The 26,597-nt window shown below is 50.2% G+C and overlaps 2 protein-coding genes across 3 annotated transcripts in view; one reads left to right on the top strand and one right to left on the bottom strand.

The window, feature by feature from the left end:
* Positions 1-26,597, top strand: part of NR5A1 (nuclear receptor subfamily 5 group A member 1) — a 355,896-nt gene that overhangs the window by 308,296 nt on the left and 21,003 nt on the right. The window lies entirely within an intron of this gene.
* The window catches only part of LHX2 (LIM homeobox 2), a 54,458-nt gene that overhangs the window by 11,854 nt on the left and 16,007 nt on the right, over positions 1-26,597 (bottom strand). Inside the window, exons 1-4 of one of the 2 annotated variants that reach the window (XM_081967668.1) lie at positions 17,428-17,938; positions 14,674-14,879; positions 13,999-14,360; positions 2,887-3,092 (exon numbers count right to left, since the gene is read on the bottom strand). In XM_081967668.1, the coding sequence (XP_081823794.1) occupies positions 2,887-3,092; positions 13,999-14,360; positions 14,674-14,879; positions 17,428-17,547 (894 nt within the window). In that variant the 5' untranslated portion in view covers positions 17,548-17,938. Of the gene's footprint in view, positions 1-2,886; positions 3,093-13,998; positions 14,361-14,673; positions 14,880-17,427; positions 17,939-26,597 lie in introns of those variants that run through there. The other variant, XM_081967667.1, reaches the window with a different exon arrangement.

The raw sequence follows: 26,597 nt of genomic DNA, 5'->3' as shown, positions 1-26,597 counted from the left end.
TGTTGAAGTTGGAAGGTTAGGATTATGTGCATTTAATGGTATTATTACTGTTAGCATTTGGTAAAAAGGATATTGACCCAGTCAACACTGTCCACAAAATATGTAGGATGTGAAAGGAAAACTACAAATAAAACATACATACATACATACATACATACATACATACATACATACATACATATATAATATAACAGAGGAAGCTGTGGACACTGCCACAGAAGGTCTTTACTGACACACACACACACACACCAAGTGAAGTTGTAAGCCACAAACTTTCTCTGGTTGACATATGATGGGAAGGCAGCCTACAACAACTCATTAGTGTACAAAGACAATTCATCAAACTGTAGCTTATTGCAAGGGAGTTGATGACCTTCCTTTGAAGAAGATCTCGGAATAACAACAGAAGAACAGAGTTGGAAGGGACCTTGGAGGTCTTCTCGTCCAACCCCCTGCTGCTCATACCATTTCTCAAATCTCAAGTGGGTTGCTCTGCGCCCCCCCCCCCCAAAAAAAACCTCTTGAGGTTTACGGCGTCTTCCGCGAGCAGATTAATTTAGGCACACCCAGACGAAACAACTTCGTTTGTACAGCGCCAAGAAGAAAGTGTTAGTCATCCAAATTCTCTTGGGATTTCTTTAACCGCGCGTAGGTGAAAGGGTGTGGAAAATCCAGAATGGGTTTGGAAATCTTTGTCTTTGAGGGACTTGTCGGCCAAGATGGCAAGTACGGTACTTGTAGACCTTCCTCCAAAGTTATCACTTGCAGAAGCCATGGGGCAGGAACTTCCCCATTTCTCCACCACCGTGAATGTTTTGAAGTTCTCCTCTTTCCAAGATTCACCATCCTTGGTCAGATGATCCAAACACTTCAGAATTCAAGAGAATAGATCCCTTTGGACAAGAGTCTAGTGTAACATCCAGTGGTCTCTTGTTCCTGGACAACTTCATCATTTCCATCAACTTAGATCCGTGATGGCGAACCTGTGGTACGCTTGCACAAAGTGGCATGCAGAGCCATGTCACCTGGCACACACGGCGTTGCCCATTCCTCTTCCGTATTTCTGTTGTGTATGTTGTGTATTTTGTGTATGCAGTGCCGGAAACTGAAAGAGCTGATTTGGGGGGGACAGGCGGATGGGGGAAATTGTAGCCTAATTTACGTCTTTTCCTTCCGATAGCTGGGATTTTAGTACCTGCCCTCGCCTGTAATCACCGGCAGGGAGCCGAGAGGCTCAAATTCACTGATGATTTATGAGAGACTCTGATAATATTATTTAAAGAAAATGGGGAGATAGTGATAAAGAAACTCCAGTGCTGGGATATTCCCTGAAACCTATAATAAAGAGAATACCCTGTTTCCCCAAAAATAAGACCTCCTCGGATAAAATAAGCCCAATCGGGGCTTTTGAGCGCATGCAATAAAATAAGCCCTCTCCAAAAATATTGCAACACAGCAGCAGCTGTGAGGTGACCACGCTCGCCGCCTCCTGCACCTCCAAAATAATAAGACCTCCCCAAAAATAAGGCCAAGCGCTTATTTCGGGGGTCGAAAGAAAATAAGACCCTGTCTTATTTTGGGGGAAGCACGGTAGCTGACTGGCGCCCATACACGTACGCACCGGAAATCAGAAGTTCCTTTCCTGGTGCGCGCATGCCCTCTGAGCCGCTCCTCTTCCAGGTTGCGGCCCTGACTAGTGCGCGCATGTGCTCCCTTCTCCGTCTCTGACATAGCTGCTAGCCCAAAAAAAAAAATGCAAATAAATAAATAAATAAATAAATAAAATAAGAATGTCTTCCTGAGCGAAACAAGCACTTTGGCTTTTGAGAATACGTTGGGGATCCTCCATCCTTCCCCAAACTAGACAAAACCAGCCGCAGGATCTCGGAAAAGAGTTCTTATTTTAACATCTCCAGCAATGTTCTTTTCTTCCTTCTACCGGTTGTATACTCCACTGCTGAGCAGTTTTTTCACAGCTGAAAGTTCTTCGTGATGCCTGATCAAAATTAAATTTAAATCCATTGGGGTTGTGGGTTTTTGGGGGGGGGTTCCTGTTATCTGGAACCAACTTGGAACAATTCTACAAATCTGCAAACTTTCTTCCGTGCTTCTTTTCGAAGAGCAGTAAGAAAACGGTCAGGCCCGCTGACCATTTTACGGCCCTGTTCCCGTTGCGCAGAAGTTGGTTTAGCCATAGCTTGTCCAGCGAGCTTCATCTGCCGGCATTGACGTAACATTAAATCCTGATTTATAAACCATGAGGACTGGCTTGGTTCAGGGAATCCGCTAAGCCCACAGACGAAACAACTTGCAAACTATGCTTGATCTCAGCCAAAAGGCCGAGAAGTGACTTATAAACCACATAAACTTAGAAACCATGCTTGAACTGTCAGCCACATGGATTCAGCCATGGAAGGCAGTGTGCGCATGCGCAGAGCTGCCAGAAGACAAGACCAACTAAGAAAGCAGGGTCGACTTGGGAGTAAAGCCACACCTCGGAGGTCATTGGTCCCTCCCATAGGAAACAAAAGGGAAAACGAACGGGGAGGGGGCTTCTGAAAGGAAACAATTTGTTCCTTTTGGGTTGTTTCAAGAGTGGAAAGTCCTGTTTGTGACTACAAGAGACTCTGTGCCAAGTTTCGCCTTGCCCTGCGTTTGGAAACTAGTTACTTGGCAGCTCTCCAAGCGAGATAAGGTGCGTGTGGATAAATATTCCTCTGAAAGACTGTTTTACTAAGCCTGGCGGACTGTGAATGAAAGGAATTCACAGCCGTGTAAATAAAAGGGGTTTTGTTGGGACCAAGACTCTGCTTCGTGCTTTTTAAGGAAGCCTGGGTCCGAACCGCTCTGTTTGAGTCCCTAAAAAAAATATTAATAATCGCTTACCTGGAGCACTCTCTTGGTTAAACCCGTTTTTTGCGCGAGCTGCTTCAAGTCCTTGGCATCCGGGTTGTGGTTAATTGCAAAATAGGATTTCATTGTCCGCAGCTGGTGATGTTTGAAGGAAGTCCGCATGCGTTTGGTCTTTTGACTGCTGGGGTAATGCTGGTCTCGATCGAGAGGGCTGCCGTCATTCTCGTTGCAACTCAGGGCTAAGGGGGCATCAAGGTGGAAAAGAGGCAGTCAGCACAATGTCCAGGCAGGGGGAAAGACCCCCTGTCTGGGCTCCCAGAATGTCCCCCTCCTCCCCACCGCAGCAACCAAGGGAGACCATCAGGAAAGGATTTGGGCACAACCGTTCACGGCACCGCTCAGCACCCAGCCCAGAAGGGACTTAGCAATTTGGTCAAATGGTGAAGCTAAAAAAACAGGAGACTGTGAGTTCTAATCCCACTTTAGGCATGAAAGCCGTCTGGATGTGACTTCTAGTTCCTGCCTTAGGCAAGAAAGCCAGGTGGATGTCTCTGGGCCAATCGCCAGGAGGCTGTGAGTTCTAGTCCCACTTTAGGCATGAAAGCCAGCTGGATGCCTCTGGGGCAATCACCAGGAGCCGGTGAGTTCTAGTCCTGCCTTAGGTAGAAAAGCCTGGTGAATGACTTTGGGACAATCACCAGGAGACGGTGAGTTCTAGTCTCGCCTTAGGCAAGAACGCCAGATGGGTGACTTTGGGCCAGTCCCTCTCTCTCAGTCCAATCCACCTCGCAGGGTTGTTGTTGTGGTGATGGGGAAAATAGGTGGAGGAAAGAATGCTCGATTTGTACACCGCCTTGAATTAACCTTGAGTTATTTGTAAATAATAATAATAATAATAATAATAATAATAATAATAATAATAATGATACAAAACAAATAAATAATGATGGATCTGATGCCTTTAGAAGCCTGGGAGATCACACAGGTCCCCTCCTTCTCCCAAGGGCCCTTTCCCTACTCCTCCCCTCTTTTCCAAGCCCGTCGCGTACAAAGCAGTGGTGAAATTCATTTTTTTCTATTACTGGTTCTGTGGCCGTGGCTTGGTGGGCATGGCAAGGGAAGGATACTGCAAAATCTCCATTCCTACCCCACTCTGGGGCAAGCCAGAGGTGGCATTTGCCGATTCTCCGAATTACTCAAAATTTCCACTACCAGTTCTCCAAATTACTCAAAATTTTCGCTACCGGTTCTCCAAATTACTCAAAATTTTTGCTACCGGTTCTCCAAATTACTCAAAATTTTCGCTACCAGTTCTACAAACGACTCAAAATTTCCACTACTGGTTCTCCGAATGACTCAAAATTTCCGCTACCTGTTCTCCAGAACCTGCTGGATTTCCCCCGCCGTTATACGGCATTTAAACCCAGATTCCGACATGCACGATATAAGCCCGTCCCTTATGCACGGATCTCGGCCTGGGAGACACAAACACACACACACACACACACACCAGCTTCCTTTACAAAGTGAGTTGGGAGGGGTGGGGGGGGTGGGCTGAAGTTGGACGGAGGCCTCTTGCTTTTTGCTACTGTTTGCATGCATTTGCATCTTTGGCTGTTCTCTGTCTGTTTGTCTGTCTGTCTGTCTCTCTCTCTCTCTCTCTCTCACGCACACACACAGAGCCTCATGTCAATCTTACACTTGGTGCTCCCTTTCCAGACCCCCATTCAGAAAAGAATGGCTTTGCCAAAAAAAGAAAAAGAAAAAGAAAAGAAATGTTTTAACGCACTTCAGCTTGTTCAGCGGCATGGCACAGCTGCAAATCCCCAACTCCACTCCAGCCTCAATAGGGGGAAAAAAAACTCATTCAAAACCTCCCTTCTTTGAGTTCCCCTTTGCAGGATGAGAAAGCAGCCCATTAACCAAGTAAAAGACTCCTTAAAGGGAGGGAGGGAGGGAGGGGGAAAGCCCTGGGGATGAGGGCGAGGGGAGGACGTCCCCACCTGATGGAAAAGTTGACCTATAATTTGAGGGAAGAATAGAGCAGAAGGTTTGAGCTGCGCCCCGGAGGCCCAGGCAGAAAACTTTAAAAGTACGTTTCTCTCCGTCTTTGCAGGCCGTTAAAAACCCAAGGCTCTTTTAAAAATCAATCAATCAATCTGGTTTGGAGTTTATTTTCCCCTCTCCCAGTCCCCTTCTCCACTAACTAAACACAGTTAAACCCCAACAAACCAAGAAACCCCTGGCCAAGAATTAAAAGGACGGTGCCAACCATTAACTAGAAGCTCTCCCATTTCCAAAGCAAATTTAAATTAAGATATGCAGTAACTATTGCAAGGATAAAGGTTTCCCCTCGCACATATGTGCTAGTTGTTCCCAACTCTAGGGGGCAGTGCTCATCTCCACTTCAAAGATGAAGAGGCAGCGCCTTCCTGAGACATCTCCGTGGTCATGTGGCCGGCATGACTCAACGCCGAAGGCGCACGGAACACTGTTCCCTTCCCACCAAAGGTGGTTCCTATTTTTCCATTTGCATTGCTTTCGAACTGCTAGCTTTGGCAGAAGCTGGGATAAGTCATGGGAGCTCACTCAGTTAGGGATTCGAACCGCTGAACTGCCAACCTTTCTGATCGACGAGCTCAGTGTCTTAGCCACCGAGCCACCGCGTTCCTTAATAACTAGTGAAACTCACACACCCTCCCCCCAAAAGCTGCATATACGGCTTTTAAAAACTGCCATGCACATTTGCCTTTTTTTGGGGTAGCAGACAGGAAGAAATCCTGTTCTTTTGGGATGTGATGGGATCAGAACTACATTTTCTACAACTTCCTGTCTGTGTTCCAGATTTTTTAACGGGAGGGAGGGGGAAACCCTACGCACAGCTTCGTTGGATTTTCCTCCCTTGATAATTATTCACTCGTTCTACCAAAAGGACTAAAACCGCAGGAAAAAAGAGAGAGAGAGAGAGAGAGAGAGAGAGAGAGAGAGAGAGAGATCTCGTGGGGGTTCTAATGCGTGAATTATCGATCCAGCTGTCTCAACTTATCTGCGCAAGCTTTTAAAATTGTCCTTTATCTGATTATCTGATCTACTTCTGACAGGGACCTGAAACTGGTACAGTTAAGTCAAGTCAAGTTTGAGGTCGTGTCGAAGGAACATGTTTCGTTTGGCGTAAAGCATGAGCTGGAGGGTGGGATGAATGAGGCAGCCCCCCCCCCCGCACCCCCAGCGCAAAGGGTCTGCATGCACGCCATTTTGGTGCCAGATTAGTTAAGTTGATCTTTGTCGGTGGCTGAAATCAAGAGTTTTATTTGGCCCGCAGGCAGTTGACCCCGTTGTGTTACACAATCTTCATAAACACTCCCTTGGGTCAGTGTGGCACTAGAGAGATGCAGTGAATTTTCCAGTGTGTGTGTGTGTGTGTGTGTGAGAGAGAGAGAGAGAGAGAGAGAGAGAGAGAGAGAGAGAGAGAGAGAGAGAGAGAGAGGAGGGGGGGGATGAAACTAATCAAACTTATATAATCCTAGCATTAATATACATGTTTGTTTTAAAGTAGCAATTCAATATTTCAATGTGCCATTTTAACGCCAATGGTAATATTATTTAAGCATACATAAAAAGGCAAAAGTTCCCCTCGCGCTTATGTGCTAGTCGTTCCCGACTCTAGGGGGCGGTGCTCATCTCCGTTTCAAAGCCGAAGAGCCAGCGCTGTCCGAAGATGTCTCCGTGGTCACGTGGTCGGCATGACTCAACGCCGAAGGCGCGAGGAACGCTGTTCCCTTCCCACCAAAGTGGTCCCTATTTTTCTACTTGCATTTTTTTACCTGCTTTCGAACTGCTAGGTTGGCAGAAGCTGGGACAAGTCACGGGAGCTCACTCCATTATGCGGCGCTCGGGATTCGAACCGGCCAACTGCCAACCTTTCTGATCGACGAGCTCAGCGTCTTAGCCACTGAGCCCCCGCGTCCCTTGATTAATGTTACATTAATCAAACGTGTATAATCCTAGTATTAAAATACATGTACATTTTAATCCCAATGGTTATATTATTTAAGCATACATAGTAATACCATCATTTAACCTCTAATCTTTCCATCTGATTATTGCTTATATTCTATTAGTTCAAAATTATATATGCTTATATTCCCCCCCTATTTCTTATTTCTACCTCTGTTCTAACTTCTATTCAGGTCACTGTTACTTATCCTAGTGTTCATACAGGGTCTTTAGCCATTGTAGAGCAAACACCAAGCGTAATTAAAATATCGCCCATTAACAGCGCAGGAGAACAGAATAGTGGCTGCTCCTGAAAGTTAAATAAACTTCTGCAGCTTCTCCAAATGTGGTGTAGTTAGGACCGACCCCTCAAATGTCACCGCGATTTTCCAAAGCACCCGAAGGCCAGACAAGGAAAAATGGATGGAAACAGATCAAGGAGAGATTCAGCCTGGAAATAAGGAGAAATTTTCCGACAGGGAGAACAATCCACCCATGGAACAGAAGTTTTGGGAGCTTCATCCTTGGAAGCTTTTAAGAAGAGACTGGACTGGCGTAGGGTCTCCCGCTTGAGCAGGGGGTTGGACTAGATGATCTACAGAGTCCATTCCAGGAAAAGGTGATGCAAAATCTTAAGGAGGCGGGTAAGGAGTCTCGGCGGCACCCAATCAAGATTTTTCAAGTCCAGGAAGATCGATGAAGCGAATGCTAGGAGGCCCAGGAGCTGAAGTAGAAATATTTAACTAAAAACAGTTGGAAGGATGGGCTGGGTAGCAAATGGGCAATGTTACCTCCTTCAGTTGGCATAAATACGTTGCCCCTCACATCCATCCACAACGATAAACCCCCAAAGTCACCTCTTCTCTAAATTTAATGTGCTGCTGTCCAATTCTTAAGCAAGCAGATGTCCTAATGGAGGTGAGATAAACATCAGATTGCACGGACACTTATTTCGTACCTATTCACACGGTCCTTCCAGAAGGAGATACAACCAGCACCAAGCCAGCAAGAGTGGACTTCCCACTTCTTGCTGCACCTCGGGGAGGGACACTACAAATCCGATATGGATTCTCTTCCCTCACTCACCTGCAAAGGGCATAGTTCCCCTCACACACATCTGTGCTAATCGTTCCTGTCTCTAGGGGGGCGGTGCTCATCTCCGTTTTAAAGCCGAAGAGCCAGCGCTGTCCAAAGACGTCTCCGTGGTCATGTGGCCGGCATGACTCAATGCCGAAGGCGCACGGAACGCTTCCCACCAAAGTTTGCTCCTATTTTTCTACTTGCATTTTTTAAATGTGCTTTTGAACTGCTAGGTTGGCAGAAGCTGGGATGAGTCACGGGGGCTCACTCCATTATGCAGCGCTAGGGATTCGAACCGCCGAACAGCCGACCTTTCTGACGACAAGCTCAGCGTCTTAGCCACTGAGCCGCCGCGTATGGGTGGAAACTAATCAAGGAGAGAAGCAACTTAGAACTGAGGAGAAACTTCCTGACAGTTAGAACAATTAATCAGTGGAACAGAAGTTGCCTCCAGAAGTTATGAATGCCCCAACACTGGAAGTCTTTAAGAAGATGTTGGATAGCCATTTGTCTGAAATGGTGTAGGTTCTCCTGCCTAGGCAGGGGGTTGGACTAGAAGACCTCCAAGGTCCCTTCCAACTCTGCTATTGTATTGTATTGTATTGTCCCCTTTTGGATACCAATACAGGAGAATATTTGTAGCTCAGGGTTGAAATGAAGGGTCCTTGGTGCTCTCTGAGCCTGGTGAATATCTTGCAGACGTTTCATGACCCAACTAAGTAACATCATCAATGCTAGAAGGGAGTGGGGTTTGCTGGGAGGAAGAGGAGGAGAAAGAAGAGGTGGAGGAGGACTGTAGAGTCCCTGGTGCTCTCTGAGCTTAGTGGTTTCCTTGCAGACGTTTCATGACCCAACTAGGTAACATCATCAGTGCTAGTGCACCTGGATAGAAGGCTGTTCCTATATAGCCTCTTCCACTATGGAGAACTCTTTTTGGCCGTGAAGGTGCTGTGAGGGCGAGACCCTCCCTGTCAGTCCACCCGTGTGGGAAAGGGCTTCTTTCTCTGCAAACGGCGTGTCTCTTTAGGCAACCAGACCTCCCCCTGCCCCACCCATTAGCTAGAGTGGCTCTCTAACCTCCATGGGTCCTAGGATAAGTTAGTCTACCAATGTCCAGGGCTGGACATTCACTCCTAGCATCCTGGCTGTAGACTTATCCTGACAAAATTGCTTAGGAGGTGTGGGTCACAGTCTTCCAGGGGATTGCTTCCACGTTGGGGGCCAGAAACACAGGTCTCAAACACCAAACCATTGAGATATCACTGTCAATCACTTGAGCCTTCACAGAGGAAGGAGGGGGGGTCAAGAAAATGACCCCAACGCTTCCAGGCTCACCCTAATGTGAGCAGCTTTGGCGCAATTGAGGAAAAGTGACCTATGAGATTCAATTTCTCTTCCCCCCCCCAATCTAGAATCTCTCTCAAGGATCTACCAGCCTGTTGTGGCCCACCAGGCTCAGACAATGAGGAGACTGGCGAGGAACATGGGCGAGTTCTGGAGCCTGGGGAAGGCTCTGATGGATGCTCAATGTCGGACGCAGAGAGAGCGCCCGGGTTGTCCGACATTTCCCACCCATCGGAGAGGCAGCTGCCTTTGGAGGCTGGGATAAGGGAGGAGGAGGAGGAGGAGGAGGAGGAGGAGGAGGAGGAGGAGGAGGAGGAGGAAGAGGAGGAGGAGGAACAGCTGGGGCCTGTTTCCAGATGGACGGATGCACAGAGCTGTTAGGAGAGGAGAACAACGGGGGACAAGGAAACGATTCAGGAAGCAAAGCACACTAAGACACAGAATGGTCCCTCCCTGGCTGGGGAATAAATCGAAGGAAAGGGGATTGGTGGTCGTAGAAGACAACAGTTCGGATTTCTGAAGATTTTGCTCATAGTGTTTCGTGCATCAAAGACTGCTTGCCAGAACTTAATTTGCAGCCTTTCGGGGAGAGGGGGGGCTTGCAATAATCGCAAGGAACTGATAAGGTCTGTTACGGCCACTAACTCCTTGAAGGACTATTGCCTGGACTTTTCGGTGTGTGAACGTCATTCATTCACAAGAGGTAAATAAAGTGAGGTTTTTCCACTTCTTGCTTCTGCTAAGGCTGGGAGGCCTCCTTTCTCCCCCCCCCCTCCCAATCAGGAGAAGATTTCCTGGCAGCCAAAAACCGAGCGGTCCCCATAAAGAGACTTCTGGCTCAGAATTTGCTTGCCTTCAGAAGTTGTAGCTGCTTCTATACTATGGGATTTCAAGAATTTGTCTGGAAGTTCGTAGAGATTCTCCGTCCTCCAGGTCAGCGGTCACCAACAATGGTGCAGTTTTGGTGGTCGGCAGAAAAATTATTTGCATTGTTTTATATTGCACTAAAGATGGCACAGTGGCTATGACGCTGAAGCTCGTCCATCAAAATAGCCAGCAGTTCGGCGGTTTGAATCCCTGGCACCGCATAACGGGGTGAGCTCCCGTCACTTGGCCCAGCTTCTCCCAACCGTCCCAGCAGTTTGAAAGCAGGTAAAAAATGCAAGTAGAAAAATAGGCACCACTTTTGGTGAGAAGGGAACAGCGTTCCGGGCGCCTTTGGCGTTGAGTCATGCTGGCCACATGACCACGGAGACGTCTTCGGACAGCGCTGGCTCTTCGGCTTTGAAACGGAGATGAGCATCGCCCCCTAGAGTCGGGAATGACTAGCACAGATGTGCGGGGAGAACCTTTACCTATATTGCACTAAATCCTATTTATCTTTTTTAAAAAATTCACATTAATGGTGAATATAAATATAAATCCTTCCATTCCCCACAATCCGAAGAGTTGAAGAAGCTTCTTGGATGAGAAGCAAAATGTCTTCAAAAGAAAAAAAAACAAGTACCCGTAAGTCCTAAAAAAAAAAAAAAAGCAACTTTATTTGTCCGGAATTGGCGTAGGGCCTCCTGCTTGAGCAGGGGGTTGGGCTAGAAGATCTCTAAGGCCCCCTTCCAACTCTTTTATTCTATCCTCCTTCTATTTCTTTCTGTTATGAATCTTCTTACCCTGTGGGATGGGACTTCCCCTTGGGCTTTATATGGCCTACCATGACTTCTTGGTAGCTCCCCAGAGTTTCTGTCCAAGAGAGGGCTGGAGGTATGGGACAAATCCAAATTATTGGGGTACCACCATAAACTAAAGACCAGCAAGAAGGGGTACTGCAGAGAAGCAGTCCTGCCTGGATTATTCTCTCTCTCTCTCTCTCTCTCTCTCTCTCTCTCTCTCTCTCTCTCTCTCTGTCTCTCTCTGTCTCTCTCTCTCTCTCTCTCTGTGTCTCTCTCTGTCTCTCTCTGTCTCTCTCTCTCTCTGTCTCTCACACTCACACACATACACACACACACTTACTTTAATGTATTCTGTAGCCAAGTTGGTTCGAACTGGGACAAATCAAATGAGAAATAATAGGTCGGGTTGAAGGAACTCAAGTAAGTGAAATGGTCGATTTGGGGAACGCTTTCCTTGTCCTTTCTGGATAAAGGAGGAGGGGGAGTTTTCTCAATAGGCAGGCAAGGCTCTTCTACCCTTCCCCCACAAGAAAGAAGCCCGGGAGGGGGGAGATTCTTGCGGGGGGGTGCAACCCTAGAAAAGTGGGGAAGGGAAGGAGGGCCGTTTTCCATTGGATGAAGAAAACAGGGGAGGGAGCATGTCTCTGAATTTCTGTTTGCTGGGGAGTTTGCTGCGATTTGAGAAAGGTTTTTTTGAGGATTTTAAAATAATAATAATAAAACGATGGGAAAGAAGAGATGGCTTTGAATTCCCCCCAACAAGGAAATAAATAAAGAGAGAGAAAGAGAGAGAAAGAGAGAGAAAGAAAGAAAAAAAGAGAGAAAGAGAGCAAGGGAAAGAGAGAGAGAAAGAGAAAGAAAAAAAGAAGGAAAGAAGAGAGTGAGGGAAAGAAAGAAATAAAGGAGAGAGAGAAAGAAAAAGAGAGAGAACAAAAGAAAGAGAGAGAAAGAAAGAAAAAAGAAAGAGAGCAAGGGAAAGAAAGAGGGAGAGAGAGGAGAAAGAAAGAAAGAAAAAGAAAGAGAGAGGAAAGAAAGAAAGAAAGAAAGAAAGAAAGAAAGAAAGAAAGAAAGAAAGAAAGAAAGAAAGAAAGAAAGAAAGAAAGAAAAGTTCCCAAATGCAGAGGAGGGGAGCCCCCGCGCAAACCGTTTGGGGCAACGGAGGAGGTGGGGGGGGGGACAATCCTTTTGAAATCCGGACCCCCTCCGAAGCCGTTTTTCCGCCTGTCATACTCCATTCGCCTCCAGGAAAACGGCTCCCGCGCGCCTTTCGCCTCGCCAACAAAAACGGCCCGGTCCAGTCTCCCGTTATTCAGCTGCAGCAGCCTCCCCTCCAACCTCTCCCCTTCCTCTTCTTCTTCTCCTGCCCCCCCCTCCGCCGCGACCCTCAGTTCGAGCCCCCAAATTGACGGGGAAATGATAGAACCAAGATGCGACTCGCTTTGAGATACGGGCGCAATCAAAAAAAGTGTTTTAATTCCTTCCTCGGTTTTGCAATTGGGGTAGGGGGCTTTCCGCTCACCGGCACGCACCTCACTCTGCTCTCTCTTTTTCCCCCCACCCCAACTTTACTACGTTTGGGGCGGGGGGTGGGTAGCAGGTGGGCGGCGGGTTGGCAAAGAATAAACTTTCCCAGGTGCGGAGCGAGGGAGCTACTTAGAAAAGGGATTGATTTCCAGGGGACGAAAGGAAACAAATAATTCCTTACTCCCCACTCCCCTCCTAATCTTCGGCACCGGACCCCGCTCCCCAATACATTCCCTCTGCCAATCAGACACGCATTCTCGCCGAGGTTCAGACGCCTTCAACCGACCCGCAACAGAAAAAAAATCATAACAACACCCTTCCTTTCTTAGCTAAGAAACTCGGGGTGACGCTCCTGTGCCCCCAAAATAGTCTCCGACCCGCGCACGACACACAGATGAATTGCACACCCCAACTGCACAATTGCACACCCCGAAATTCCTTTTCCCCGCGAGCCACCCCGGGGAAAAGCAGGGGAAACCTCTCCGCTCGGCCCTCGCGATAGCGCGGCCAAGTTCAACCCCGATCCCGACGTGCAGGAAACGCGACTTTGTTCACGTTCCTGAAGCCCGGGATCTCCACCCCAGCGCCCCCCACCCCCAGCCCAGGCCGTCCCTAAAGCAGCGAAGACCCAGCAGCTCTAGCGCCCAAACTAAGAGAAGGGGTCCCGTGTCAAAACTCCCTTGTATAAGCGGAGATCCGCGGTTCCGAACGTGGGAACGTCCCAGGCCCAGGGCTGTCTTAACGCACGTGGGCATGATGGGCCCTTGCCGGTGGGCCCCACGAGCCCAGGGGTCCCAACTAATCTGTGTATGTTAACCCTTCAATGCACCTTGTATCCTATAAATACAGCCATATATTCATTACACTTGACTATATTTTTTGCAAAAAAATTAATAGGGAAAGGGAAAGGTTCCCCTCGCACATCTGTGCTAGTCGTTCCCGACTCCAGGGGGCGGTGCTCATCTCCGTTTCAAAGGCTGTCCGAAGAGTCTCCGGGGTCATGTGTCCGGCATGACTTGCCCCCTTCCCACCAAAGGGGGGTCCCTATTTTTCTACTTGCATTTTTACATGCATTTCGAACCGGCTACCTTGGCAGAAGCTGGGACAAGTCACGGGAGCTCCCTCCGTTACGAGGGGGCTAGGGATTCGAACCGCCGACCTTTCCGATTGACACGCTCAGCCGTCTTAGCCACTGACTAATACGCCAGTTATATGTTTAATTTTCACAATTTTTATTCCTGGGAGTCGTCGTCTTAGGGACCCCATAATGCTGTTAAAGACGTCCTTGCCAAAGCGCGCAATTTCAGGGCGAGTTCAAGGCCCAGGCGCAGAGCGGGAGATGACGACGAGGTGCCCGGGTCCCCCCCCCCCAAAAAAAAACTCCAACAGGCCCGCTCTCCCGAAGCCGCCAAGTCGACAAACGGGGGTGTCCCGGACGCGCGACGGCGCCTTCCTCGCCAAACGAAGCCTGGCGCAAAAGCGGATCCTGTTTGCAAAACCGGGAGGGCGCAGCGCATGTTTTTTTTTTTTTTACCTGCGTTGTAGGCAGCCAGTTCGGCGCCGGGTCCCGGGCTCTTCCGTTTCCTGGGCCGCCCCTTCTGCACGGTGCCCACGCCGTTGTAATAGGGCAGGCCCAGCGGCGCGGGGCCCTTGCCGGCCACCCCCTCGGCGTGGTTGAAGTGCAGCTGGTACTCATCCCGCAGCAGCGCCTCGAAGTGCAGGCGGCAGTAAACCAGCCCGTCCTTCATGCCGAAGTGGTCGCCGGTGGTCAGCATCTTGGCGCAGGTGGAACAGGTGAAGCAGTTCAGGTGGTAAACCGAGTCCCGGGCGCGCATGACCATCTCGGAAGCGGAGATGCCCAGGTGGCAGCGGGCGCAGCGCTGCACCGAGAACCTCCTGCCAGCCGGAGAGAGGGAAGAGAGAGAGACAAAAAGGAGAGAAACCTTTGACGTCTTCACCTGAACAGGTGCACAGTTCCTCCTGCCTTTCTTGGGGGGGGTAAGAAAGGGGAGCGCCCTCCACCACGCGGGAAAGGACGCTGCCCTTCGCTCTCTCTCAGCCTACCTTTCGGAAGCCGGCTGCTGGGCCAGGTGAGCCGGCAGGTATGTCTTTAATGAAGACCGAGCCGGGGAGCTTCCAGCCCTCTCTCCCGTCCCGTCCCCGCAGGCCACACCTGCCCCGTCCCCTTCCCCTTCCCAAGCCCCCTTACCTGTAATAGTCTTCCTTGCAGTAGATGCTGCCGTCTTTGCTGAAACAGGTGAGCTCGGATTCCAGGTTGAGCTTACACTCGCAACACTTCAGACAACGCATGTGCCACTGCTTGTCCACCGCCAGGAGGTAGTAGCGGTCCGAAATCTTTCCCCCGCAGCCGGCGCACAGGGCGGCCCGCTCGCTGCTGACCGACGGCATAGCGTGCTGCGGGAAGAGGGGAGAAAAAGCCTCGCTTACCGCCAACGCCAACGCGGTTCGCCTTACCTGTCCGGCTCGGGAAACCTTGCCTGGAAATGCCTAAACCGGGCCGGGGGTGGGTGGGAATGGGTAAAGCCAGGAGCTCAACCCGGCTCGCGAGCCCCTAAATCTTTTCTCCATCTTCCCTGGCTCCTTTCTCACAACCCAGGTCAGGTTAGAGCTGGGCAGAAGAGGCCGCGTTTTACCCCGGTCAGATCCGGGTAGCTGTAAAAATCCTCGCTCCAGTTTTAGGGGGAATTCAGCCCTTTCTGCGTGTCTGCGAAGCCGAAACTGGTGTGCGTCTGTGTGTGCGTGTGAATTCGGGGCTCGAGTTAGCTGCGTCGTCTTGAACCCACTCAAAACCTCCTGTTTCTCTCTGTGCGGGTCTCGCCCTAACGGATTGTGGCACCGAAAAGGGGGAAGGGGGACGCGTGGGGAAAAGCAAAACGGAGGGAGTTCGAGGGTCGGGATTTTTTTTTAAAAAAAACCCAGTAAAATAAATAGGGATGCAAATCCTAAAAGCGACAGTTTCGTCTCGCTCGGAGCTCCCTTTTCAACTCTTTGAAGAAAGCAAAAATTAGTAATATTTTCTTTTTTAAAACACACACACACACACACACCAATCTAATAATATTCTCCTGCTAACAAAATAACGGCCGCTCGCGTTACTCCTCCGAGATTTCCCCGTTGCTGCTGCTGTTGTTGTTTTAAAGAGGAAAAAAATGAAGAAAATTTAAGAGGGGAGGAGTGGAAGGAAGGGAAGGGCGCTTCGCACAGACCCAAGCCCGTGTTTTTGCGCCGTTTCCACGACAGAAGCTAAGCAGGGCATCACTTCCGAAGAAGCGCAAAACATCTGGCTACAATCAGCCCCTGCCTGAGATTCTAACGGACTTCAGCGGAAATTTGCCCCGGGCGAACTCACTTGGAGATCCTTCCATACTGGAAGCCTCCGCGGAGTTTAAGTTTGAATTTATCCGAGGTGGATTTTTTTCCTCCTCCTGCCTAAATAGCCAAGCTGGTCGAAGGATCTTTTTTTTTTCTCTTTCTTATAAAAATATTTTAAAATGTAAAATTTTAATTTATCCAACCCCATTTCGGCAGGTATTGGGGGAGGAAAATTCCCTTCTTCTGTCATCTTTCTTTTTTAAATAGGACAAATGATTATTTTAATTAGAAATGGAAGAGACGGGGATTTTTTAAAATAGAGATCCCTAAGCATCGGATTAATTTTATTTCTCCTGCCAAAACAACAACGACTGTTCCTCTAATTTGAAATGAGAAAGTGGGGAAATCTTTTGAAAATCCATTTAATATTTGGAAGCGGGGAAATGGTAGTCCTATTATTTAATTCCTGCCGGAATAGTTAGAAGTCCAAACTCGGAACTCTGGAAAAATAAGTGAATAGATTTCTTGGGTGCTCTCTCTTCAAAGCGTCAAAAAATAGCAGGCTCGTCGGGGGGAAAAAATATAGCAACAACAATAATAACAGTAAAACAAAAAAGAAAAGAAAAACGGGGAAAAACTGTTCTCTTCTCTTTCCCGACTCCCGCGTGCCAAGAAATGTCGAAGAAAAATAAGACAATACAGATGAAAAATATTTGGAAAAGGCCTCTTTTCGTTCACCTTCGAAATAATGTCCCCAAATAAATAGCATTTCGAACCATGCGTTTATTTATTGTTCGCAATGCTGTTGTTATTTTTTTTTGCCATTAATTAAAAAATATTATCCACGGCTGGAAGGCGCTTTACCGGGTAATGTTCATTTTTCTAATTCAAACCCGCGAAAGCAAACGATTTCAAGAAGGGGAAAATAAACCAGCGCCAAAAAACAACAACAACACCACCCCTATAAATGCTAATCCCCCTATTAAAATGTTGCCGTCCGAGGCCACTTAGTTAAGCAAACACATTCAAAGCAAATTGGGGGGGTGGGTGGGGAAGCAAAGCCCGTAGATAGACAAGAGACTTAGATTTGGGGAGATTGTAAATGAAATGTTTAAAGCATCGTAATTAAAAAAAATAAAGCCTCTCTCCCGCCAAGTCATTTTTTTGGCTCGGTTGAAGGAAGGTGGGCTAAGTTTGGCTTTCCCAAGAGATAGTTATCCACTTGAATTGATTTAATTTTATGCCTTTCAGGCGGTGTGGGGGAGATATAACTAGAGAGAGGAGCAGAAAAATATACTCGTTAATCAAAAATGACTTTTAGGGGGTAGGATTTGGGTTCTTCAAAAGCGAGCTTCCTCCGCTTAAAGTCGGCGCGGAAAAACGGCTTGGCTTCGGCTGGAAATTTTCCAAATTGAATCGCTCCGAGTCCCGCGGCTCCGGGACCCTTTTTCCTCCCTCCCCCCCCCCCACTCAAATCCCGCAAGGGTCCGTATTTCGTTGGAGGTGCCTTCTCAGGAGCTATTTGGACCGCGACTGGGGGCCGAGAAGCCGAGCCCCTAGCCCGGCCTCGCACCGAATCTTTCCCCGCCTCAAAGTGGAGCTCCGGGCCTGCCGCCGCCGCGAGCCCTACCGTTTCGGTTTCACCACGGTCTATGACCGAAGTGATGGCGGGCGCGTCTCCTTTGCTCCGCCGGTCCATCTCGTCGATGACGCCCTGCATCTCGGAGCCGGCTAGGCTGTGGAAAAGCATGGCCGCGCCGGAGGCCCCGCGCCTCTCCGCCGCTCCCCGCGACCGCCGCTTCTGGGTCCCCGGTTACCGGAGGCGAGGCGGTGCCATTCCTCGGCCCGCCCGGCCGCCCCGTCTCGCCTCCTCTTCCTCCCCCAGCTGGCTTCTGTCTCCAGGCCGACGGAGATACGAGGGGTGGCACGGCCGGGCTCAAAGCATTGCGGGCTCCAGGCCCGCCCGCCCGCCGGACCGGGCGCACGGACGGCGGTCGAGCTACGGGCGGCCGCCTCCGCTTCTCCCGGTGGTGCTCGGGACGTCTCCGGTGGTGGAAGAGGCCTAGGCGCTGCGGCGAGCGGAGAGGGCCGGATCCGCACAAGGAGGGAGGCAACCGGGAGCAGGGCCGCCGCTGCGCCTCTTCCTCCTCCTCTTTCTCCGTCAGGCGCGGCAGTGGCGGCGGTGGCGACGGCAGCTGCTGAGCCCGGCTGCCGCTTCGGGGACCGAGGCAGGGGGGCGGGAACGCGAGGCTGGAGGAGGGGGAGGACCGGGAGGAGGAGCCGCGTTCCGGGCAGAAGCCGCCGCAGTCCCAGCCCGCGCAAGGCTCCGCGCCTTTTCTAGCGCCGCTCTGACATCACGTCGGGCACGGCGCCCATTGGCTGCTCCCCGCCCGCCCGGCTCCGTCCACCATGTGCTCGTCGGTCGACGGCTCGGCCCGGGAAGGGCGAAGGCTCCCCCCGCCGCCTGGGGAACCGTCCTCGCCTTAGCCGGACGGACCGCGCCGTCCAGGAAGCCACTTTGCTACCGCCGCTCGCTCCCTCGCCACTCGGGCATCTCCGGCGAGGAAATTGTTCTTTGCAGAGACGTCCTCCCCCCCCCTCCCCTCCGATCTCTCTCAGGAGGTTCATTGGTCCCTGCCCGCTCCCCCCCCCACGCCCCCTTTTGCTTCCTTTCTGCCCGCAAAGAATGAGGCAGAGTCCCGGCCCCCTCGGGTGGGAAAGTCGCCTTCTCCCCTCCTTTGGAGACTAAGTCAGCGAGAGGCATCTGCGGGAGAAGGAATAAGTGGACTCTCGAAAAGAAGGGAGGGAGGGAGGAAGGAAAGAGAACGTAGGAAGGAAAGGAGGGAAGAAAGAAATGAAGAAGGAAGGAAAGAAGGAAGGAAGGAAAGAAGTGAGAGTGGCAGGGAGAAAGGAAAGAAAGAAGGAAGGAAGGAAGGAAGGAAGGAAGGAAGGAAGGAAGGAAGGAAGGAAGGAAGGAAAGAGAACATAGGAAGGAAGGAAAGAAAGGAGGGGAGAAAAAATAAATAAAGAAGGAAGGAAGGAAAGAAGTGAGAGAGGCAGGGAGGGAGGAAAGAAAGAATCAAGGAAGGAAAGAAAGAATGTAGGAAGGAGGGAAGGAAGGAAGGAAGGAAGGAAAGAGAACATAGGAAGGAAAGGAGGGAAGAAATAAAGAAAGAAGGAAGGAAGGAAGGAAAGAAGGAAGGAAAGGAGTGAGAGTGGCAGGGAGGGAGGAAAGAAAGAATCAAAGAAGGAAAGAAAGAATGTAGGAAAGAAGGGAAGGAGGGAGGAAAGGAAGAAAGAAAGAAAGAAGGGAGAGAGGCAGGGAGGCAGGAAAGAAGGAAGGAAGGCAGGGAAGAGAATGTAGGAAGAAAGGAGAAAAGAAAGAAAGAAAGAAAGAAGGAGGAGGGAAAGAGATCGTAGGAAGGAAGAAGGGAAAGTAGGAAGGAAAGAAAGAAAGAAAGAAAGAAAGGAGAGAGGCAGGGAGGCAGGGAAGAAGGAAGTAATGGAGGGAGGGAAGAAGAGAGGGAGGAAAGGAGGGAGGCAAGAAAGAAGGAAAGAAAGAAAATGTAGGAAGGAAGGAAACCCCCCAGTGAAGGGGGCGTGGCCATCGAAAGAGCGCTCCAGTTCTACCGTTCCGAAGGCGGTGGGGGCCGAGAGCCTTTTCTGGCCCTCTAGGGGGGTGGGTCGCGCACACATCAGCCCCCGCGTTAGGAAGTTGGCCCTGCGTTGGCACAGCTTTGGGGAATGGAAAGCATTGGGTGAATGAGGGCAAGGGAGCCACGGACCGCTTTTGGGGGGAGGGGGTTTGAGGACGAGGACAGCCTGGGGGGAGGGGGAAAGGAAGGAGGGACCCCAGTCCCGCCCATCGTTATGGGTGTGTCCGTGTGTCCGTCCCACTTTCCCTCCCCACCATCAGTATTCGAAGCCGGATTCAAAAGAATTGTCTGCTTTTTTGCTTTCTAAAGCCTCTTTTTGCGCATTTGGGGGCTCTTTTTAAAAAGGGGGGGTTCTGGGCCCTGCCCCCTTATTCCCGCCCCAACCCACCCCCAGGCGCAGACATTCAGTGCGAAACATGCACCCCAGATTCCCCGCCCGCTCCCAGGGCCGTCTTAACAGCATTATGCCCCCCCCCCCAGGGCAAAACAGTCTACTACCCCCAGGAATCAAAATGTAAACGCTTGATAAAAGTAAGCACATATTTGCATGTTAGTATTAATTTTTTTTAATGCCGTAAAATGTAATAAATATATTGCTGTGTTTATAGGATGCAAGGTGCATTGAATGCACAGATTAGTATGCTTTTAAATTAGTATTGATTTAAAAAATAGGTATTAAAATGTAATAAAATAGGTTACTGTGTTTATAGGATAGGTAAATGTAAAGGTTCCCCTCGCACATATGTGCTAGTCGTTCTCGACTCTAGGGGGCGGTGCTCAGCTCCGTTTCAAAGCCAAAGAGCCAGCGCTGTCCGAAGATGTCTCCTTGGTTATGCATGACTAAACAGAGAAGGACTGTTCCCTTTCTTGTTTTTTTTTCCCTCCTTCCTTCCTTCCTTCCTTCTTTCCTCCCTCCCTGCCTCTTTCACTTTTTTCCTTCCTTCTTTCCTTCCTTCTTTCTTTATTTCTTTCTTCCCTCCTTTCTTTCCTTCCTTCCTACATTCTCTTTCCTTCCTTCCTTCCTTCCTTCCTTCCTTCCTTCCTTCCTTCCTTCCTTCCTTCCTTCCTTCCTTGCTTGCTTCTTTCTTTCCTCCCTCCCTGCCATTCTCACTTCTTTCCTTCCTTCTTTCCTTCCTTCTTTCCTTCCTTCTTTCTTTATTTCTTTCTTCCCTCCTTTCCTTCCTTCCTTCCTACATTCTCTTTCCTTCCTACTTGCATTTTTACGTGCTTTCGAGCTGCTAGGTTGGCAGAAGCTGGGACATGTAATGGGAGCTCACTCCCTTAGGGATTCGAACCGCGGACCTTTCTCATCCACAAGCTGAGCATCTTAGCCACTGAGCCACCGCCGCCCAACTCCTCAACAACTACTCATAGGAATAAAAATGCAAATGGTCGATAAAATTAAAACATGTAATTGGCATGTTAGCATTAATTTTTTAAAATGCAGTAAGATGTAATAAATACGTTGCTGTATTTACAGGATACAAGGTGCATTGAAGGGTTAACCTACACAGATTAGTATGGGGGCCCTTCTGCTCGTGGGGGCCCACGGGCAAGGGCCCATCAGGTCCAAGCGTTAAGACAGCCCTACCCACTCCCCGTCTCCTTTGGGGGGGGGGAGACAGATCCAGGAAGGAGGCCAAGAGACGGTGGCCAGTTTGGTTCCGATCCAGGGGGAGAGAAGCCAGCGACTGGTTTCCACTGAAGAGCAAAAGCACCCCCCCAACACTCTGTGGGAGGAGGCCCTGCCCTCTCTTCCTATTGGGCGGAGTTGGACGGGGGGGGGGGGGAGAGAGAGAGAGAGAGAGAGAGGGAGGGAGGGAGGGAGGGAGGGAGGGAGGGAGAGAGAGAGAGAGAGAGAGAGAGAGAGAGAGAGAGAGAGAGAGAGAGAGAGAGAGAGAGAGAGAGAGAGAGAGAGAGATGGCTTTTCCAGCAAGCCGGCCCGGCCTGTTAATATTAATGTTAATTTTAATTTATTTTAAATGTACTGTTTCCTTTTTTAAAAAAAATCGGTTTGGTCTTTTTGGAATTGCGTTTAATCTTTTTTTAACTTTTGTGATGTGTGTTTTTAATGTTGTACGCCGCCCTGAGACCTTTGGAGAAGGGCGGCATATAAATCCAAATAAACCTAACTTGGAGATTCCTAGCTGGCTGGATCTTCCTGTTGCCATTCCAGGGAGGGTCATCAAGAGACACACACCCCCCCAGCTTCTCATCTGTTTGCCCCGCACTGCCGGAGTAACTGAAAACCCCAGTGTGTCCGGATTCTTTCCGGGTTCCTTTTCTGTGTGCCCCCCCCCCAAGGAATCAGCTTTTAACCTTGCGGGGGGGGGGCATTGTGCCTGGTCAGTCCTTCGCATCTCCACCAAACAATCTTGGATGGGGGGGGCTGTGAGAGGCAGCGCAGCGACCCCCCCATCTCCCCCATCCTGAGAAGAAGTGCTGGAGAAGTGCTCTTTCTTGTTGGGGGGCGGGGCACCAGGAAAAAAAAACACGTGGGGCAGGGCAAGGGCGCCCCAGGAAGCGTCTCCTGGGGAGGTGGGTCGGGGGGAGGTGGCTGCTGTGTAGCAATAGCACTTAGAGTTATATACCGCTTCGCAGTGCTTTACAGCCCTCTCTAAGCGGTTTACAGAGTCGGCCTCTTGCCCCCCAACAATCTGGGTCCTCATTTGACTCACTTCGGAAGGACGGAAAGCTGAGTCAACCTTGAGCCAGGCAGGATGGAGCTGCTGGCAGTGGGCAGAGTTATGGGAAGGAAGGAAGGAAGGGAAGGGAAGGGAAGGGAAGGGAAGGAAGGAAGGAAGGAAGGAAGGAAGGAAGGAAGGAAGGAAGGAAGGAATGACCTCCCCCCCCCATATCAGAACTACTACCGACCTCCGCTCCTTCCGACAAAAACTTAAGACCCACCTGTTCCAATTAGCTGGCCTGGCCCATTTATAGTCCCATTTATACCTCCTGGCAAATATTTTACCCTGGGATAGTTTTTAGGGGTGTTTCTAATGTATTTTTAAATTTTTAAAATTTTAAATCTAACTTTAAATATTGTACAGTAAACTATTGCTACCTCCTCCAGCCACATTTATATTTATTTTATATTTATATTATGTATATTTACTGTTTTTAATATGACTGTACACTGCCCCGAGTCCCTTCTGGGAGAGGGGCGGTCTAGAAATTAAATAAAAGTTAAAGTTAAAAAGTTAAAGGAAAGATAGCACTTAGCAATAGCCCTTAGACTTATATTCCGCTTTACAGTGTTTTCACAGCCCTCTCTAAGCGGTTTACAGAGTCAGCCTCTTGCCCCCCAACAATCCTCCTTTGACCCACCTCGGAAGGACGGAAGGCTGAGTCAACCTTGAGCCAGGCAGGATGGAACTGCTGGCAGTGGGCAGAGCAATGGGAAGGAAGGAAGGAAGGAAGGAAGGAAGGAAGGAAGGAAGGAAGGAAGAAAAGAAGGAAGGAAGGAAGGAAGGAAGGAAGGAAGGAAGGAAGGAAGGAAGGAAGGAAGGACTATAGCAATAGCACTTAGACTTATATACAGCTTCACAGTGCGTTTAAACCCCTCTCTAAGCGGTTTACAGAGTCAGCCTCTTGCCCCCCCCCCAACAATCTGGCTCCTCATTTGACCCACCTTGGAAGGACGGAAGGCTGAGTCATCCTTGAGCTTGTCAGGATCGAACTGCTGGCAGTGGGCAGAGTTATGGGAAGGAAGGAAGATAACAATAGCCCTTAGACATATATCGCTTCACAGTGCTTTCCAGCCCTCTCTCAGCAGTTTACAGAGTCAGCCACTTGCCCCCCAACAATCTAGGTCCTCCTTTGACCCACCTTGGAAGGACGGAAGGCTGAGTCATCCTTGAGCTTGTCAGGATCGAACTGCTGGCAGTGGGCAGAGTTATGGGAAGGAAGGAAGATAACAATAGCCCTTAGACATATATCGCTTCACAGTGCTTTCCAGCCCTCTCTCAGCAGTTTACAGAGTCAGCCACTTGCCCCCCAACAATCTAGGTCCTCCTTTGACCCACCTTGGAAGGACGGAAGGTTGAGTCAACCTTGAGCCTGGTAGGATACATATAACCCCCGACCGTTCGACCTCCGCTCCGATTTTCCCGGGGTTTCCTGGAGCAAGGGCCAGGGGGCTGTGCGGGGAAGGCCGGACGGGTCAAGACAAGCCCCCCCCCATTGTTCACCCCCATCCCGGGCTTCCTCTGGACTAACGATCTCGCCCGGCCCGACGTCTCTCCGCGGTCGGTAATTGGATTGATTTAAAGCGCCGGGGTTATCATTGATCCCACTCAGGAGGCTCCGTTTCCCCTCGCTCGACGCCCCCTCCCCCCAGGGCCGTCTTAACAGCACTATGCCCCCCGCCCCGGCGCAAAGCAAGTGTACTAGGGCTCCTTACGACAACCACTCCCAGGAATCAAAATGTAAATGGTCGACAAAACTCAACATATCATTTGCATGCTTAGTATTCATTTTTTTAACAACGCTGTCTAATATAATAGATAGGATACAAGGGGCATTGAAGGGTTAACGAACCCTGGGGGCCCACGGGCAAGGCCCCACCAGGCCCATACGCGTTAAGATTGGCACGTTCCCACGTTCGGAACAGCGGATCTCCGCTTGTAGACAAGGGAGCTTTGGGAGGTGGGGAGGGGGCGCTTCTCTTAGCCTCGGTGCTGGAGCTGCGGGGTCTTAGCTGCCTAAGAGACGGGCTGGGCCAGGGGTGGGGTGCTTGTGGGTGGGAGGTCTCGGGCTTCAGGAACGTGAGGATAAAAAGTCGATACAACGAAACATATATGTTCATTGTATTGGCACTTCCGACAAAATCGGATGCCACAACGATAAACATTTGAACCTCTTAACAGTAAGAGAGTTGAAGGTCATCTAGACCAACCCCCTTGCTCACCCAGGAGACCTATTCTAGGGATTCGAACTGCTGATCGACAAGCTCAGTCTTAGCCACTGAGCCCCCTAGTCTGGGAAAACACAATAATACTTAGTGGCTGTATTTATAGGACACAAAGGTGTATCCTAGGTGCATTGAAGGATTAACCTGCACGGATTAGGATGGGGCCCCTATGCTCGTGGGGCCCGCAGGCAAGGGCCCATCAGGGCCAGGCGTTAAGGCAGCCCTGCTCCCCCTCCTCCTCGCCAACGTCGGATGCGCAGGCCCACCTTACGGGGCCTTGTTGGGGGAAGAAGAAACGGGAGTAGAGCGCTACAAACGAGAGGAAAAGACTTAAATAATAATAATAAGAAGAAGAAGAAAACTCCCGCCGCGGCTTCCCTCAACCTTCTGGCGTCTCCCTTCCAAGGGAGGGGGGGGCTTCTCCATCCCAGAAGGAGGCGCCCCTCCCATCCACCTGTCCTTCTCTGGGGAGGCGACAGGTGAGCGTCTGACGGCCGGGCCACCGCCATCTGCCGCCCCGACAGCCAGGACAAAAGAAAGGATCCACCGAGGGAAGGCGGGCGGGCGGCTAATTGGGGGGTTTCAAATGCCCCCTCCGTCTGTTCTGGGGGCGGTCCAGAGAAACGGAGAACCAAGGCCGCGTCCCGCCCGCCCATCCGGAGCAGGATCTACGAAGCCCTGCGGGGGGGGGGACGCTGCAGGGAGAGCCCCCCCCCTTAATTCCGTAGGGCAGCGCCTGGAAGGGGGTCTTTATTTTCCCGGGACCTGAACCTTTCATTTTCTGCGAATCTGTTCCAGAGAGGTCGAGATTCGGAAGGGGGGAGTGTAATCTTTTCAACCCCCCCCCCCAGACTCCGAAAGAGGAACTGATTAGAGGCGGGGGTCTCTCTATAATTTTCTTACCCAGGACTAGAATTCTTCCTTAATCGGTCATAACAACCAATTTTTAAAAGCGGTTCCTTAGAGAGAAAGGGGGTCGTTCGCTTCGCCCCCTCCTCATTTGGTAAGGGAGGGGGGAATGAAGAGAGCCCCTCCCCCCTTTCTCTTCAGCGGACTATTAATTCGCTTTCAGGAACCTGAGATGAGCTAATAATTGGCGGCCTCTTCCCTCGCCCCCCCCTCCTCTTTCCTTTCGATTTTATTTGTGTTTTATTTGTAAATAATTAGCTGGAGATGCCTTCGGATCCCCCCTTCCCCTAACTCTGCCCGGCTGGAGAACGCGACGTCGGAATCACTTAAGATCATGCTTTTAATTAGTCCACCCTTTCGCAGAAAACTACTAAATAATGAACCTTCCCATTCACTCCCCCCCCCCCTTACACCGCCTCTCCCCTGGATTTCCTTCTCTGGTGGAGGACCTGCAATGGCTGGGCCAGATGTGCGGAAAGCTTTAGACCAGCTAAAGGGGGTTTAGAGGTTGCAGCCAAGAAATTAAAAGAGGCTTGCTCCCGGGGAGGAAAGCTAGGGCAAATTTGGACTAAAAAGCAGAGACATCACCCTGCCAATCAAAAGTGTGTCTAGTCAAGGCTGTGGTTTTCCCAGTTGCGATGGATGGCTGTGAAGGTTGGACCCTAAGGAAGGCTGAGCGCCAAAGGATGGAGGCCTTTGGACTCTGGTGCTGGAGAAGAAGACTCCTGCATTGAGTCCCTTGGACTGCAAGGCCATCCAACCGGTCAGTCCTAGAGGAGATCAACCCCGGCTGCTCTTTAGAAGGCCGGATCCTGAAGAGGAAACTCAAAGACTTTGGCCAACTGATGAGAAGGAAGGACTCCCTCATGCTAGGAACGATAGAGGGCAAAAGAAGAGAGAAGGAGTCACCGGAGCTTAAATGGACTCCAGAGGATGGGAGAGGACAGGAAGGCCTGGAGGAATGTTGTCCATGGGGTTGTAATGGGTTGGACACAACTTCGCAATTAACAACAACAGCAACAACAAAGCTAGTCTTGCTTACGTCCTGCTCAGTTTCGCTTACCCGCAAACCAATGAGACTGAAACCAACTGTCCAGCTGAGATACGGAAGAACGCAACTTCTGCTTGCCATATAAACTATTTCAGCCTGTCCTCATTTAGGGAGAGGGGCTAGGGAGTCCCCGTTTAGTGACCACAATTGGAACCAGCATTTTCGTTACTGAGGGAAACAGTCATGAATGGAAACTGTGTCCGGGGTGACGACCTGACTTCGGCTTTCCTTGCCAACCCTGAAAAGGTTGTAAATGCAAGGATGAGCGACTA

Source organism: Natrix helvetica, assembly GCF_964273705.1.
Source record: "Natrix helvetica genome assembly, chromosome: 15".
Taxonomy (NCBI): domain Eukaryota; kingdom Metazoa; phylum Chordata; class Lepidosauria; order Squamata; family Natricidae; genus Natrix; species Natrix helvetica.
This window is presented reverse-complemented; position numbering and strand designations above follow the sequence as displayed.